A 17,621-nucleotide genomic window follows, 5' to 3' on the forward strand; every position below is an offset into this window, starting at 1 on the left:
ATTTTTCCTCTAAACACTTCAAAAAATGTGTCTGGTTGGATATATGGGGCCCTGTCCCAAAGAACTATTTTGGGAAAAGATTAAAAAATGCTGATAAATGAATGGTATGAAAAAAGACAAAACAACTCAGGGACAATGTGGTCATGAACACATGCAATGTCAGATACTCTGAAAAGATCAATATGCCCTCATTTATCCTTCCTGATTCTCAGGGACATAAAGCCTTAGCTTAAGCACTGTGTCCTCGGGTCAATGGATGGAAGAGTCCCAGCCTCTGACAGTTATCAAGGGGAAGATTTTCGAACACTAGGGGCCCCACAAACTATATCCTGCTTCTTGCCTTGTGTGGCCATGGGGAGAGCGGTCTGTCTGAGCTGTGCCTTCCTTTCCTGCAGGGCAAAGGTGGAGGGGTTCTCAGGGAGTTGAATGCCTTGGACTTGAGGCAGCAGCTCCAATTCTGCCAAATAGGAGATCTTAATAAGCCTTCTTAGGATTTACAGTGAGGACACTGGGTGCTGATGAGTGGAACCCCCTCCTCCCCGCCGCCCACCATAGCAAGGGGGACGGCACGGAGGAACAAGCATGGGTAGCCAGGGAGTAGCTCTCTCACCTCCCCTTCTGTTGTCTCAAGAAGGCAAAAGCCTTGGCCACAGGCCAGCTGATTCAGCCAGTAGAGAGGGTGGATTCTCATATGCTTCCGGAAGTCAAGGTAAGAAACCTGATCTAAGACTGGGGGACCACTGACTCCAGAAGAGAGTGAAGCTTAGAATATTCTCCTCCTCAGAAGGCCCCAGCAGCTTTGCACACATCTGGTTCATCCTGTCTTCCAATCCAGAACTTCCAAGAAAGTAATGCCTTTGTTCTGAGGATCACAGCCTCAGGTGAGTGGAGGCTGCAGTCTGGGTCTGGTCAGGAGTGAGGATGTGGTCCCTGAACGGGGGACAAGAGGACCACTCAGTCCAGAACAGGGGAGACTGTAGAGGCCGACCCCTGATGTCAGCCCTATGAGACCCAGGAGAAAGCTTTCTGGCTGAAGAGCTTCTCTTTCTGCTCAAGTGGTCTCAGGGAAGTCAGAGCCTTGGTCTACTGGGAGAAGCCACACTTCAGTACAGAGTGGAAAACTAGTGACCCCAAATGAGGATAAAGGAACTGCACCTAGAACACAGCCCTGCCCCTCGATGCCTCGCACTGGCAAATTTGGGAATGTGGGCATGATGCACCCATCACATTTCTTTTTAGAGCATCTCAGGAGGTTAGGCGCTGGGGTTCAGGGGTCAACCTCAGGAGGAAATCCAGGTCATTCCAAGAGTCAAGTAAAGGACCATAAGGACTAAAGGAACAACTCACACTATACCACTTTTATAGAATGCCTCCCCTAGGGTCAGCCATGAGTGACCACAGGTTGGCAGCCCTCACATCCTCCGAGGAGGTCTCAGGGAATTTAAGGCTGTAGCATGAGCAGACAGGTCTTGTTAGGAGATGGGAAGTCAGTGTGAGGACCTGGAGAGAGGACAGTAATAGTGAATAGGGAGGAAATACAGGACTACCTAGGAGCCTGACTGAGGACACGTGTAGCCAGCCATCAATTTCCAGTCACAGCTTTCTGTCCTAGGAGACCACAGGTAAGTGTGGTAAGTTAGGCAACCTCTGCTTTCTTCTATTGGGTCTCAGAGAGTTGTGAGCTTTGCTCTGAGCACATGCCCTCAGGTAAAGAGACAGGAGCTGCAAGACCTCCCAGCAGTTCCCAGAGGACACCTGGTCATTTCTCCAGAGGATCTTCAGGTAACCCTTGATGTGGCAGGGAAGACAGTTTTTTCATACGTGCATCAGCTACTCTGTGCAGACTGATTTCCCTGGGCTTTTGTCCTTCAAATCCTCCATGATAATGGGAATTGAAGGCAGGCCCCAAAACAAGTGGCATGCCCCTCCTCTCAAGTTCTTGCTAGGAAAGTTTACTTTTGATGTTTCTGCACATGCATGACTGCCCCTTCCACTTGTTGGGAAGAAAATTGCTCACTAAATTCTAGGCAATAGTCCAAGCTGGAGATCTTCATTAGAAGGCTCCCACCAAGAGAAATGACAGCTCTTGGCTAGGGGAGCCTTCCTCCGTATGACAGGGATAGAATAGCATAGGATACAGGTAGCTTTCCATGGTGATTCTGTGGAAAAGAATCCACTTGCAATGCAGGAGATGAAAGTTTGATGCCTGTTCTGGAACATCTCCTGGAGGAGGAAGTGGCTACCCATTCCAGTATTCCTGCCTGGAGAATCATATGGACAGAGAGCCTGGAGTGCTACAGTTCATGGGGTTGCAAAGTGTCAAAAATAAATGAGGGCTTGAGCACAGACAGACAGACAGGTAGATCTAGAAGTCTAGGAGGGGAATCAGTACAGTTCAGTTCAGTTCAGTCGCTCAGTCATGTCCGACTCTTTGCGACTCCATGAATTGCACCATGCCAGGCCTCCCTGTCCATCACCAACTTAGAGAAACCTAGGAACCATTGGTAGACTGTTGTATGTTAACACTGTTCACGAAAGGTATCAGAATGTTGTGGAAGAAGGCAGGTTTGTTTAAATATAAAGCCATAATTCGTACATGAGATGTCACCCAGGCCTTTAGGAAAAAGAAGAATGACACCAGCCTTCTATTGATTTGAAGCAGTTGTACAGTAATCCAAGTTTGACCTCATAAGGTCAGACACTCTCCTGCTCCAAATGAATTGGGAGGGAGTGATGTAAGCCTGACCTCTATTAAAAGAGGGCAGTCTTTCCTAGTCCTCCACTTTCCATTGACTATAAAATGTATTCCATTTAATCTTCCAGGCAGAGTTCCATCACCTGCTTTCTTGCATCTTTTACAAGCATCCTATATAAATAAATCTATTTCTTGCCTAACACTTTGCCTGTTGCTGAATTCGTTCTGTGCTGAGACACAAACAATGTGAGCCACAGTACATCCAGGTACCAGGTAAGTGATTCTAATTAAAAGACCATGGTTCAAGACTCAAACTGGATTTTGAGGGGGGGTGGGTTGGAGTCCTGGCCATGTGGATTTTAGTCAAAACCTGATGTGATAGGTTTCAGGTAGAGGAGATCTCCATGCCACCGCATCGGAAATTTTATACTATGGTCTGTTATACTGGTTCACAGGGCTAGAATTAAAGTCACGTTCTTCTGCATTTCTCTGCACCTAGACTCCCAATATCTTTGCTTTGGGTGTCCAAATTCAGACACTGTATGCCATGAATGCCTCCACTTTGTGTTTATAAAATTCAAGTGAGTGTGTCTACAGGATAGGTAGAGAATGGACAAAGAAAGAAAAAAAATTGGGCTAAAAATTTTCTGGCTGCCTTCCGAAATATGGCTGTTCTGGTGCCTCAGAGGGTAAAAAATCTACCTGAAATGGCAGGAGACAGGGGTTCGATCCCTGGATTGGGAAGTTCCCCTGGAGAAGGGAATAGCAACCCACTCCAGTATTCCTGCCCAGAGAATGCCATGGACAGGGATCCGGAGGGCTACAATCCATGGGGCCACAATGAGTCAGACATGACTTAGAGACTGAACAACAACAGCAATCTCCTAACACTTCTTCTACTTTACCACTTCTTGCTGCAACTAGTGAAGCCCATGCATCCTAGAGCCTGTGCTCTGCAGTAAGAGAAGCCACCACAATGAGAAGCCAGTGCACCCCAACGAAGGGTAGCCCCTGCTCCTCGAAACTAGAGAACACACACAGCAGAAAGAACCAGCCCAACCAAAATGAAATACATAAATAATTTCTTAAAAAAAATAATCAGGGAAGCCACAATGGCCCCTGGGGTGAGAACTGAACCATATTCTGCCCAGCAAGATCACAGGTGAGGGATGCCACAGCCATGTAAAGGCCATAAGGGAATTCAGTGACACTGGAAGGCCCTTATGAGCATTAGCCATTTCCTTTTCAGATGGGTAACTGTCCATTGCTGAAGACTTGCCCTTAGGATTCCAGCGAGGTCCCTTATGTCCAAGTCTTCCTTGCCTTTAGGAAAAACTCTGAACTTTGAAAGACTTGCCAGGTAGACTCTGCTGGCTTGGCAATGCTTAATTTGTCTACAAAAGCCCTTCCCCTTCTCCTGATGATACTAACCATCAGCCAGCCCCTGAGCCCTGTTCACAGGAACTCTTTCTGGGCAAAAGAAGGAGCCTCATGGACCACAGACCTCTTCTTCACTATACTCAGCATTGAACACCACAGCTCCCAGACCCCATCACCAATGCTTTGCCCTCTAACCTGGGGTTCCAGAACTCCTTAAACTCTACCCACCTCAGGAAGTCATAGGGCCCACCAGACTTCCATAAGAATCCAAGTTCCCTTCTCCATGCAGGATCTCAGTTGGATAAAACAAGATTAAGGAAAATTCTCAGATGACCCCAAAAAATATCTAGACAAATTTAGACATCTATGAGTTTTGAGTTAACCCAGAAGGACATTTATATCATCCTTGCTCAGACACTCTCACAGGCAGAAAGGACAACTATATACAGATTCTGCACTCAGCTGGGAGACAGCTATCACATGGCAAACTCCCAACCATTTCCCATGGGAACAATGGCTGTTCCCTGTTCAGAATCTAATTGGGAGTATAATACTTGAGCCAGGTTAGCAGCCAGGGATGCTTTGTCTTCCTCTTCCCCACCTGAACACTGGTGGTCAGAGCACACCCAGAGAGGCTCCCTTTTCTGGCCAATGACCACCACTAGGTTTCCAGCCATGTCAGGACCAAGCAAGACAAAGTGCCAGCACAGGGTGGCATAGGTGCACCAAGATCTAAACGGTGACTACTGTAACCCAGGGTTCATGATGCCATATTTATAAAAAATAGCACTGTGGTTTCTGTCTTCCCTCCCACTCCATCGATTTTGCGTGGGTACTTTTTGGGTAACTGCCTGCACACTAGGAGAAAAGTTATATAACCTAAAGCTGTCCATCAACTTGTCAGTCAAATGACACAGGACACACATGACCCTACCACATGGCAGGACCGCTTCTGGTTTCCAGACAGCCTGCTCTCATCCTTCTCAGGAGTATAATTTTGCTCTGCCTCACTCTCTGATAATGAGTGATGTTGAGCATCTTTTCATGTGTTTTTTAGCCATCTGTATGTCTTCTTTGGAGAAATGCCTATTTAGTTCTTTGGCCCATTTTTTGATTGGGTCATTTATTTTTCTGGAGTTGAGCTGTAGGAGTTGCTTGTATATTTTTGAGATTAGCTGTTTGTCAGTTGCTTCATTTGCTATTATTTTCTCCCATTCTGAAGGCTGTCTTTTCACCTTGCTAATAGTTTCCTTTGATGTGCAGAAGCTTTTAAGGTTAATTAGGTCCCATTTGTTTATTTTTCTTTTATTTCCAATATTCTGGGAGGTGGGTCATAGAGGATCCTGCTGTGATGTATGTCAGAGAGTGTTTTTGAATTAGTCCTAATGAAGTGGATGAAACTGGAGCCTATTATACAGAGTGAAGTAAGCCAGAAAGAAAAACACCAATACAGTATACTAACGCATATATATGGAGTTTAGAAAGATGGTAACAATAACCCTGTGCACGAGACAGCAAAAGAGACACTGATGTATAGAACAGTCTTATGGACTCTGTGGGAGAGGGAGAGGGTGGGAAGATTTGGGAGAATGGCATTGAAACATGTAAAGTATCATGTATGAAACAAGATGCCAGTCCAGGTTCGATGCATGATACTGGATGCTTGGGACTAGTGCACTGGGATGACCCAGAGGGATGGTATGGGGAGGGAGGAGGGAAGAGGGTTCAGGATGGGGAACACATGTATACCTGTGGCGGATTCATTTTGATATTTGGCAAAACTAATACAATTATGTAAAGTTTAAAAATAAAATAAAATTAAAAAAAAAAAAGAACCTAGAAGGGCAGAGGGAAGTTTCATCCTCCTCCGTATTAGCTACATCTCACATATTTCTCTCTGTGTTCAAAATCCTTAATGAGGTATTCAATAACAATCTAATGGCTACAAATGTCATTAATGATTTTACTTGTATTACAATTACATATTTCTTTAGGCTTTTCTAATTTTTATTTATTTATTTACTGACCATTACCCTGCCCAATAGAGCAAAAGCCAGGTTTCCTCATAGCCTGTCCCTCCCAACAGCAAGCTTCCAGAAGCCTCTTAAACTCATTCTTCAGAGGGCAGACAGAAGAACTACAATGCCATATCCTCTAGAACGAAAACCACAGTCACACTAAGCTAACCTAAATGATCATGTGGATCACACCTTTGTGTAACTCAAAAGCTACAGGCCAGGCTTTGTAGGGCCACCCAAGGTGGACGGGTCATGGTGGAGAATTCTAACAAAATGCGGTCCACTGGAGAGGAGAATAGCAAACCACTTCAGTATCCTTGTCTCGAGAACCCCGTGAACATCATGAAAAGGCAAAAAGATATGATACCAGGAGATCATACCAGGGGGAGATACCTGAGCCCCCCAGGTCAGTAGGTGTCTAATATTCTATTGGGGAAGAGCCCAGAAATAGCTCCAGAAAGAATGAAGAGACTGGGCCAAAGTCAAAATGACGCTTAGTTGTGCCTGTGTCTGGTGGTAAACGTAAAGTCCGATGCTGTAAAGAACAGTAATACATAGGAACCTTGAATGTTAGGTCCATGAATCAATGGAAATTGGTCAAGCAGGAGATGGCAAGAGTGACCGTCAACATTTGAGAAATCAGACAACTAACATGGACAGGAATGGGTGAATTTAATTGAGATTACCATTGTATCTGTGGGCAAAAATCCATTAGAAGAAATGGACCAGTCTCATAGTCAAAAAGACTGTGAACTGCAGGTACTGGGTGCAGTGTGCACAAGGACACAATGATGTTGGTTCATTTCCAAGGCAAAGCATTCAGCATCACAGTAATTCAAATCTATGCTCCAGCCACTGATGCCAAAGAAGCTAGAGTCCAGTGGTGCTATGAAGATGTACATCACAGCCTGGAACTACCATCCCCCCAAAATGTCCTTTTCGTAACAGCGGACTGGAATGGAAAGGTAGGAAGTAAAGGAATAGCTTGCAGCTGAAGATGGAGAAGCTCTACATAGTCTGCATAAATATGACCCGGAGCTCACTCTGCCTCAGATCATATGCTCCTTACTGCAAAATACAGACTTAAGTTGGAGAAAGTAGAGAAAATCACTAGGCCATTCTGATATGACCTAAATCAAGTTCCTTATGGTTATACAGTGGAGGAGAGGAATAGTTTCAAGGGATATGATCTGGTAGGAAGACTGCCTGAAACACTAAAGATGGAGGTTCAGAACAAGGTATAGGAGGTAGTAACCAAAGCCATCCACAGGAAAAAGAAATGAAAAAGGCTAAATAGTTGTCTGAGGAGGCCTTACAAATACCTGAGAATGAAGGGAAGCAAAAGGCAAAGGAAAGATATAACAATCTGAATGCAGATTTCCAAAGAACAGCAAGGAGTAATAAGAAAGAATTTTCAAGTGAGCAATGCAAAGAAATAGAGGGAAAAAATAGAATGGGAAAGACTAGAGATCTCTTCATGAAAATTAGAGATACCATGGGAACATTTCATGCAAAGATGGGCACAGTAGAAGACAGAAACTATAGGGACACAACAGAAGCAAAAGATTTTAAGAAGAGGTGGCAAGGATATACAGAAGAACTGTTCAACAAAGGTCTTTATGATCCAGATAACAGCGATGTGATCACTCACTTAGAGCCAGACATCCAGCACTGTGAAGTCAAGTGGGCCTTAGGAAGCATTCCTAAGAACAAAGCTAGTGGAGGTGATGGAATTTCAGCTGAGCTATTTCAAACCCTAAATGATGATGTTGTTAAAGTACTGCACTCAATATGCCAGCAAATTTGGACCACTCAGCAGAGGACACAGGACTGGAAAAGGTAAGCTTTCATTCCAATCCGAAAAAGTGCAATGCCAACGAATGTTCAAAGTATCATATAATTGCGCTAATTTCACATGCAAGCAAGGGAATGCTCAAAATCCTTCAAGCTACACTGCAAAAGTATCTGAAAAGAGAACTCTAATATGTACAAGCTGGATTCAGAAAAGGCAGAGGACTCAGATGTCAAAATGGTAATCTTCACTGGGTCATAGAGAAAGTAAGAGAACTCCAGGAAAACTCCTACTTGCTTGACTATGCAAAAGCCTTTGCCTGTGTGTATCACAGGAAACTGCAAAATTCTTAAATGATGGGAATACCAGACCACCTTACCTGCCTTCTGAGAAACCGGTATACAGGTTAAGAAGCAACAGTTGAAGTGGACAAGGAACAACAGACAGGTTCAAAATAGGGACACGGGTACATTAAGGCTGCATATTGTCACCCTGATTATTTAAGTTATATGCACAGTACATCATGAAAATTCCTGGATGGATGAACACAAGCTGGAATCAAATTGCTGAGAGAAATATCAATACTTTCAGATATGCATATGATACCACCCTTATGGCAGAAAGTGAAGTGGAACTAAAGAGACTCTTGATGAGAGTGAAAGAAGAGAATGAAAAAGCTGGCTTAAAACTCAGCATTCAAGAAACTAAGACATGGGATCTGGTCCCAACACTTCATGGCAAACAGATGAGGAAAAAGTAGAAACAATGGAAGATTTAATTTTCTTCTCCAAAATCACTGTGGATGGTGGATGCAGCCATGACGGTGGTGGTGGTGGTTTAGTGACTAAGTCCTGTCTGACTCTTGTGACCCCATGGGCTGTAGCCTCCCAGGCTCCTCTGTCCATGAGATTCTGTAGGCATGAATACTGAAGTCAGTTGCCATTTCCTTCTCCAGGAGATCTACCTGAGCCAGGAATTGACCCCAGATCTCCTGCACTGCAGGCAGATTCTTTACCAACTGAGCTACGAGGGAAGCCCCAAATTAAAAGATGCCATGAAATTAAAAGACACTGTTTCCTTGCAAGAAAAGCTATGACAAACCTAGAACATGTAATAAAAAGCAGAGACATCACATTAGTAAAAGAGGTGTGTATAGTCAAAGCTATGATTTTCCCAGTGGTCATGTGTGGATGGGAGTGCTGGACCATAAAGAATGCTGAGTGCTGAAAAACTGATGCTGTTTAATTGTGGTGCTGGAGAAGACTCTTGAGAGTCCCCTGGACAGAAAGGAGATCAAACCAGTCATTCCTGAAGGGAATCAATGCTGAATATTCATGGGAATATCTGATGCTGAAGTTGAAGCTTGAAACTTTTGGCCACATGATGGGAAGAGCTGACTCATTGGTAAAGACCCTGATGTTGGTAAGATTGAAGGGAAAAAGAAAAGGAGGCAGCAGAGGATGAGTTGGTTGGATGGCATCACTAATTGGATGGACATGAGTCTGAGCCAACTCCAAGAGATCGTGAAGAATAGGGAGACTGGCGTGCTACAGATCATGGGCTCCCAGTCAGAGATGACTGAGCAACTGAACAAAAGCAACAACACAGAACTGCAAAACAACAAAAGTAAAATATATTGTAAGCAATGGACAGTAGGTAATAACACCATATTGGTATCAGTTGCTCAATTTTAACAAATGAACTTGTATCAGTTGAACCATTCCAAGATGGTAATAACAGAAGATGCTAAGTGGAGGAAGAGACTGGCTCTATAGGAACTCTACACTGTCTGCTAAATTTTCTGTAATCGTAAATCTGTTCTTTGAAAAAATACAGAGGCTCAAAAGACAAAATGTTCACCACTCATTATGAAAGAAATGCAAACCAAAGCTACAATGATGCATCACCTCACACTTGCCAGAAAGACTATCATAAAAAAAATCTAGAAACAATAAGTGATGAAGTTGCATGGAGAAAAGAGAACCCTCTTGCACTTTGAGGGGGAATGTAAATTGATATAGCCACTATGGAGAACATTATGGAGAGTCCTTTAAAAACTCGAAATAAAACTACCCGATGACTCAGCAATCCCACTACTGGTCATGCACACTAAGAAAGCCATGTATGAAAAGATTCACGGACCGCACTGTTTATTGCAGCACTATTTACAATAGCTAGGACATGGAAGCATCCACCTCAACTTCCACTGCCAGTTGAATAGATACAGAAGTTGTGGTAGATATATACAACAGAATATTACTCAACCCTAAAAAGTAACAAATTTAAGTCAGTGGCAGTGAGGTGGATGCACCTAGAGTCTGTTTCGTGGAGTGAAGTAAGTCAGAAAGAGAACAAAAAGTATTGTGTATTAACACATTTAAATGGAATCTAGAAAATGGCAGTGATGAATCTATTTGCAGGGTAGGAATAGAGACAAATGTAGAGAAAAGACATGGACACAGCAAGGGTTGGAGACAGAGGGACAAACTGAGAGTGGCTATGACATATATGCACTACTGTGTATATAAGAGAGAGCTAGTGGGGAGGTGCTCTACAACAGAGGGAGCTCAGACTGCTGTTCTGTGACAACCTGGAGGACTGAGATGAGGGTGGCCTGAGGGATGCTCATGGAGGGGAATATAAGTATACTTAGAGCAGCTTCATACTGTTGTACAACAGAAACTAACACACTATAAAGCAATTCTCCTCCAATTAAAATTTTTCATAAACGCTCTACTCATTTAAAATGCAGAAACAATCTGGACAAGAACACATAGCCAGTACAGAGTTATATACAACAATGCCAAATGAATAAGAGACAGGAACAATGAAGAGCAAAGATAACATAAGAATTTATCCTCAAATTAAAAATCTTAGGATACACGCACAGAAAATATTGAAACATATAAATAACTTCAGCTATCTCGGATCACTATAGCAAAATCAGGAGTCTGGCCTGGAAGAATCAACAATTACTTAGACCACGTAATAGAAAATACACCATAAATAAAAGCAACCATACCAAAAAAGCGTACCTACAAAGAAACCTCAGAACGATGCATACATTCCACATAGAGGCAACAAGAAGAATTTTCTGACAGTCTTAGGACAAAGAAGTCTCAGAAGAATAGTATGTTATGTGTATTCATGAGGAGCAGATATTGTAAGACTGTCGATGTTTCTTAACTCTTTACAGATCTACTCCAGTCAGACCAGCTGAGACCAAAATCAAACATGGGCTGCTGTTTCCTGTACCCAGAATAAACCATGGAAAACTTATACAAGGAATAAAGACAACTATTAACAGAAGCCAAAACACAAAACTAAATAGTGCCCGAGGCAAAATAAGTCTCTAATGAACTTGACCCTATGAGTGTCAAGGTGAGGGAGTCCTCAGAGACTGACAAGGGGTGTGCAGCCTACAAGGGAAGAAGACAGCAGGATCAGCTGGAAAAGGCTTTAAAGTTCAGCCCTTGTGTCTTCCACTGTGCCCTGGGGCCATGAATCGCTACAGCCTCACTAAAGGAATCTGAGGTAGCATCTCACAGCTCCCATGCCAAGACCATGGGGAACCAGTTTGAGTTGGATGTGGCAGCATGGCCCAGAGGTCATGAAAAAACCAGCACAAACTTTGTTAGTGGATGACAACTGGCCCTTTTAAGTGATCACCTTAATAGACTATCATGCAGGGACTAAAAGAGAAAACTTAGTATCCCAAAAATTGTATCAAAGGACAGAAATTCACCTCAGAATTTTCGAGCAATGCCCCTGCAGTCGACTAAGAGCCCATAGTGAGAACCGTCAGGCTAAGGAGCCCCTTCACTTACTCTGCTGGGATGGTGTGGGGCATGGTTGGGGACAGAGGTGGATTCATTCAGAAAGGGAAGGATTTCCAGGCCCTGCCAGCAGTCAATATGAAGATCCTGAGTGAGATGTGAGGGGTTCCACACCACAGAAGGCAGTCTTCCATTCTTCCCTCTCAGCTCATCTTACCTGCAGCAGCCATTTCCTGGAAGCCTCAGGCAGAAGGGCCCAGAGGAGATGTACGTGCACTTCTCACCAGGAGTCTCCGAACCTGATGTCTTTGATGGGAGGCCTTGGCCTCAGGTCAGCAGATGGGACGTAGCACACCACCTACAGGGGTCAAGGGAAGACATGGAGAGTGGACGGAGCCTCACTCAGCTCAGAAGTCGGGGCCTGAAAGTGCCCTCACTGTCATTCTCAGGAGCCCCAGGAAGCCTATTCGGCCAGGCCAGAAACAATTCCTGCTGGGTTGCTGACGGAAGCTAGAGCTGGGAGGGAGGCCCGTAGACTCCGCTTGGTACAGGGAAGGTCTCAGGATCCGTGACGATTCAAGGAAAAGTCCACATGCCAATCCTCCGGGAAGCTCCCCCAGAACCCCGCCCTCCCTGGCCCCACCTCTGCTGTCCACCGGGAACACAGATCCACATGACAGGAAGTGACGACAATGCAACACGCTGAGGCTGCTGCCGTCTTAGAGAACTGCCGTGTAGGGTACCTAGATGGAGGACTCCCAGGTCTCAACAGGTGTCCAAGTGTGAGGTGACGTGAGTTACAAGTGTGGGACACACGTCCAGCACGCCCAAGCCTTTCCCTCTGAAAAGAGGGTGCCGGACAACCCCCGGCCACTCTGCCCCTGCTCTCCCCTGGAAGATTCGGGCCTGCATCTTAAGCCCCAAGTCCATCCAATTCACCCAGGTGGTCTCTGAGAGGAAGGCTTCGGTCCGGGCCTGGTGGACTCCAGTTCTGCTCATTAGAGGGAAAGCCCCAAGCCCTGTAGCTAAAGGAGGGACCGTCGGGAAGTACTGAGGGCCTCCACACCCTAGAACGGCAGCCACGCGAAACCGTCCCCCCCCCCCCCCCAGACTTGGCCTCAGAGCATCCGGGTAGGATCTGGGCAGCTCTAACGGCTGCAGGTCACCCTCATTGTGATCTCGGATGCGGGACACTGAGGGAGGAGGGCACCTCGGTCCGAGGGGTTGGTAGCTGGTCAGTACAGGGAGGATGTCAGGGCTCAGGAGGAGCCAGGGTGAGGACCATCCTCGAGGACACACGGGCGAATCAGGACCCTCCCCTGTAGTCAATGCTTACTCCCGGCCAAACACAGGGAAGGAGGGCTGCGGTCTGAGTGGGGAGGTTAGAGCTTGCATACAGAAGGGCGGGTCCCGGGACCCTTAGGTGGGAGGCTGAGCACTCCCTCCTCTCCTTCTCCAGTCACAGGGAAGGTGGCAGCATCAGCCTTCAGAGCAGAACAGGAATTGGGGCGGGTGCTAGGGGGTCATTCCCCATTTTTCATCCTAACTCTGAATGTGAACTGAAAGGACATGCCTCCCCTGCCAGCCCCCATAGGCCCGCCTCTAACGCCCAGGCAGGGATGTCTGGCTGTGCCCAGGGCTCACTCTCACTTCTTCCTCAGGGGTCTCAGGGGACAGTCTGACAAGGAGAACAGGAGACTTATGGGTCCTAGAGCAGTGGACTCAAGGCCACCTACAAAGCGGACTTCGTTTAAACCCGGGATGACCCTCTCTGGTGTAGGTGCTAACAACATTTCTTTTTCCTTCCTCAAGGCCACTCAAAGCCTGCCTTCCTAACTGCAGTCCCGCCTGCGGTCCCTGACCTGTGTCATCATGCCTCGGAAGCACAAAAACAAGCAACATGCCCATGGGAAATGCCACCAGGTCCAGGGGGACACTCAGGAGGCCCAGGCCAGTGCTGCTGCAGCCCCAGGAGAGGAGTGCCCCTCCTCCTCCTCTTCTGCCCCTCAGGGTTCTCCCCCGAGCTCCCCTGCTGCTGGCGATCGCCAGGAGCTTCAGGGAGCCATGGCCCCTAGCTCTCCTGTTGCAGAGGCTTCCTGTGCAGGATCTGAGGAAGGTGCCCAGGGCCCCAAGGAGGAAAGTGCATATGCTGCCCGGGCAGCCCTGCTCGCTTGGAGCATTCGCAAAGATCCTCTGATGAGGAAGGCCAGCATGGTGATGGATTTCCTGCTGGAGAGGTACACCAAGAAGGAGCCCATCACACAGAATGGCATGCTGAATGTCACTGGCAGGAAGTACAAGCAGTACTTGCCTGAGATCCTGAGCAGAGCCTCTGAGCGAGTGGAGCTGGTGTTTGGCCTGGAGCTGAAGGAAGTCGACTGCAGCAGGAACATCTACACTCTCGTCAACAAGTTCAGTCTCGGGGTTGAGGAAGGTGCAAGTGATGAGGAGGAGCTGCCCAAGTCTGGTCTCCTCATGGCACTCCTGGGCATCATCTTTATGAAGGGTAACTGCGCCAGTGAGGAGGAGATCTGGGATTTCCTCAATGTGTTGGGGATCCATGCTGGGAAGAAGCACTCCATCTTTGGGGAGCCCAGAAAGCTCATCACCAAAGATCTGGTGCAGAAGGGGTACCTCAACTACCACCAGGTGCCCAATAGTGATCCTCCGGGCTACGAGTTCCTGTGGGGCCCGCGAGCTTATGCTGAGACCACTAAGATGAAGGTGTTGGAAGTTCTGACCAAGATCCAGGATAAGGTCCCGAGTTCCTTCCCAGACCTCTATGACGAGGCTCCGAGAGGTCAGGTGGAGAGAGCAGGGCTGATAGGCATGCCCAAGGTTCCAACAATGGCTGAAGCCAGTGCCCCTACCCGGGCCAAGTCCTACAGCTCCTCCCATATCTAGAGAGGGGTCAGGGCACTTTGTTCCCTTTGTGTTGGAAGAGAACAATCCACCTCTTAAATAGCGCGGGGTAGTAAGAGTCAGGGGAACAAAACCCATATGTTCTTCACAGTTTTAAGTAGTTAAGGGAGTTTAGGTGCAGGTTTAACAAAATATACATGTTTTCCTTTTATCCATATGAATAATATCTAGTCAAAAGTAGATGACTTAGGTAGGGAGGTAGAGGTTTTTTGTATTTTTAAATGTCACTACTCTTCATAAGGTTTATTTTGCTTCAGAATCTAGGTTTATTAATGTCATGGATGTCATGTTTACTGCTGTTAGGTTTAAGAATAAGAATTCATTATTTATAAACAAGTTGAAAAGACTTCAATATTTTCCTTATGGTCCAGAACAAGGTAACATAACATTGGAATATAATTTTACTTGGAAATGTGTCTAAGAACCCAAGAGATAAGTATTTGGGATCACAAAGCTTTCAGAGTAAATGCTGGTTTATTCTTTGTCTTCTTATCTGTCCTCTTTCCGTGTAAAAGTTAATAACATGGATTAGATTTGTTTAGCTTATTCATACTGTATGGCACTTAAATCATAATAAAACAGAGTCTTTCCTCATTATTTCCTTTTTATCCCAAATTAATTGACCATCTTCTGTTTAGAAGGCTTTCTTACAGTACTGGGTTGGTAAGAAAATGAAGCCCAGGCACTGCCCATGGAATTTTGAGTCTAGCAGCAGGTAACATATAAGGAAGGTGGTGAGCTAACTCTAAGGAATAAACAAATCATAAATTTAAGTGGGGGAGGTGTGGAAGAGGAGGTTCCAGATGAGAGCAAGCAAGTCGAAGTTACATGATTAAGGCGGCACTGGGTTTTGGGAAACGTCTATGTCCTTGGTGGGAGGTCATTTTCAGTCCAGATGCATGATGGGCTAGATGAAGCAGTGGGAGTGATGCTAGACACTCATATGATGGTTCTCAGAGGTGAGGCTGTAAATCTGGAGTATATCTAAACCATGTATTCACCATTGTTTGGGGATATCCGAAAACCATAGGGAATGGAAGGGGCCCTGTGCACTTGAGCCAGGGCAAGTGAACACTCACACTACGTGTTTTCATCAAAAGCTGTCCAGAGAGTTTCTGAGAAATAAGGGTGATACCCATTGAAGCGAGATGCCAAGACATCACTGGTCTGTCTCTTTTTCTGGGATGGGAGCACCAGAACATGTTCTGTTAAACGGGCAGTTTAATTAGGTTATGTTTAGTGTAATTTGGCAAACTTTAAGGGAGGGCTCAATTTTTACTGTCAGTGGGATTAAATTAGGGGTAGTTTGGACAAAAAAAAGCACCTGAGAGGGAAGTTGCTGGTCTTTGAGACAAATGAACTTGTCCTTGCATCCATGTGGAGAAGATAACCCCAAACACCTATTAAAACAGGTGCTCAAATAGGGAAATATTGCTTAGTTTTACTTGCTTGGGAGCATTAGTCGTGATGTGGATTTGATTATTGTTTGGAGTTGCATATTCTCTAGTATAACTTGGAAGTTAAATTATATGATGGAAGTTTGTTATCATTCGGGGTCAAAATCACCTTCGTAATAACTGGCATTCATTCAAATTACCAAAGCTTGCCTCATATTCTACCAGGTGATTTACATAGATCACACATGTCTGTGGTCCTACACTATAGACTCTTTCAAACACAATTTGCAGATAAAGAAGCTCAAACTCAACGCTCATAAATGATAGGAGCTGGACTGAACCCCGGCACTGAATTCCTCCAGAGCCCATACTGTGCCATTCCTCCAGGATGAGGCTAACCTTGGGTCACTTCCTTTCTGAACATTAGTCCAAAAGGTATTTCACATGTGAAATAGCAGAATTTCATACCCCAAACACAGTTTTGGAATAAAAAGCCCCAGGAATAAGTAACAAAAAATGAAAATAAAAGTGAAATATGAATAAGGAAGGAGACAGCATTCAGTGACAATTTATCTACAAAGGAAATGTCAGTAAACTGCAATAGATCAGGGATGCAGAAAGTCATTTAATTCAGCCCCTTCCTTTCAGAGAGTAAATCTGTTAAGAGTGAAGGTTCTACAAGAGGCTGTGTCTGGTCAGTAAAGAGAAGGAAGAGATCAGCATGTTTTCTCTGATAGCACACCACCTATGCTGGGGCCCCTCCCAGACTGCAGCTTCCCCATCACTCCTGGGACTCAGCCCATTCTCTGTGAGATTTGTTGCAGGCAGACTAAGACTTTTCAAAGACGTGGCTTTTCCCAAGAAGTCTTTCATAGAAGAGACAGGAGTCAAAGACAGATGAATGAGGAACTGAAGTCACAGAGAGACTGGCCTGTATCGGCTCTCAGAAGGCCAAGACAGGGCTGCCAGGCTGTGCATTCCCTCACTTCTTTTCAGGGCTTGCAAGGACATGGTCTTTGGTCTACATGGGTCACCTTAGATTGAAAGAAAGAGGAAATCCAGAGTCCCCCAGGAGTCAAGGTGAGGCACCTGAGTGAGGGCATACCCTTACACTGAACACAGATGGCCCCAAGAAGCCTGAATCCTGATGTCATCCCTGAAGGCAGAGGTAGGAGTAGCCTCATGTGGCATTCCCAGACATTCCCTCTCTGGCACCACAAAGAGTGAGGACATTAGTCTCAGGAGAGCTCCCTTATGTAATCAGAGAAATGAGCTCCAAATACTGCCAGGAGTCCAGCTTTGGACTTACACAACCCCCAGACCTCAGAACTCTGAAGAAACCACACAGAACCCTGCCCTTCCTGGCATCCCTGGGATACCTGTTCATTGTTGACATGACATGCGCATTTCCCTCTATAATGTCAGAAGGGGGGGGGGTTGGGATATGGCCCAAGGGGTGTAGCCTAGGGCCAGCAGTGGGATTATTTCCAGGTTTTCCAGAAACCAACTGAATACCCTGAAGACGAAGGGAACCACACAGCCCATAACCATATGATTCATCTCATCCTCTGCACCTCAGAAGACCAAGGACGGGTATGGACAGATGAGGAGAAACTTACTTTCTCCTAGGGGTCTCACAGA

At 45.7% G+C, this 17,621-nt stretch overlaps 1 protein-coding gene across 1 annotated transcript; it reads left to right on the plus strand.

The window, feature by feature from the left end:
* Positions 1-13,353: 13,353 nt before the first annotated feature.
* LOC147339979 (melanoma-associated antigen B4-like) lies at positions 13,354-15,183 on the plus strand. Its single transcript, XM_086386861.1, has one exon. The coding sequence runs from the start codon at positions 13,534-13,536 to the stop codon at positions 14,563-14,565; it is 1,032 nt and encodes a 343-aa protein (XP_086242987.1). The 5' UTR covers positions 13,354-13,533; the 3' UTR covers positions 14,566-15,183.
* The last annotated feature ends 2,438 nt before the right edge of the window (positions 15,184-17,621 follow it).

Source organism: Bos grunniens, chromosome X, assembly GCF_055505025.1.
Source record: "Bos grunniens cultivar Pamir isolate PY7600 chromosome X, Bosgru_T2T1.0, whole genome shotgun sequence".
Classification (NCBI taxonomy): domain Eukaryota; kingdom Metazoa; phylum Chordata; class Mammalia; order Artiodactyla; family Bovidae; genus Bos; species Bos grunniens.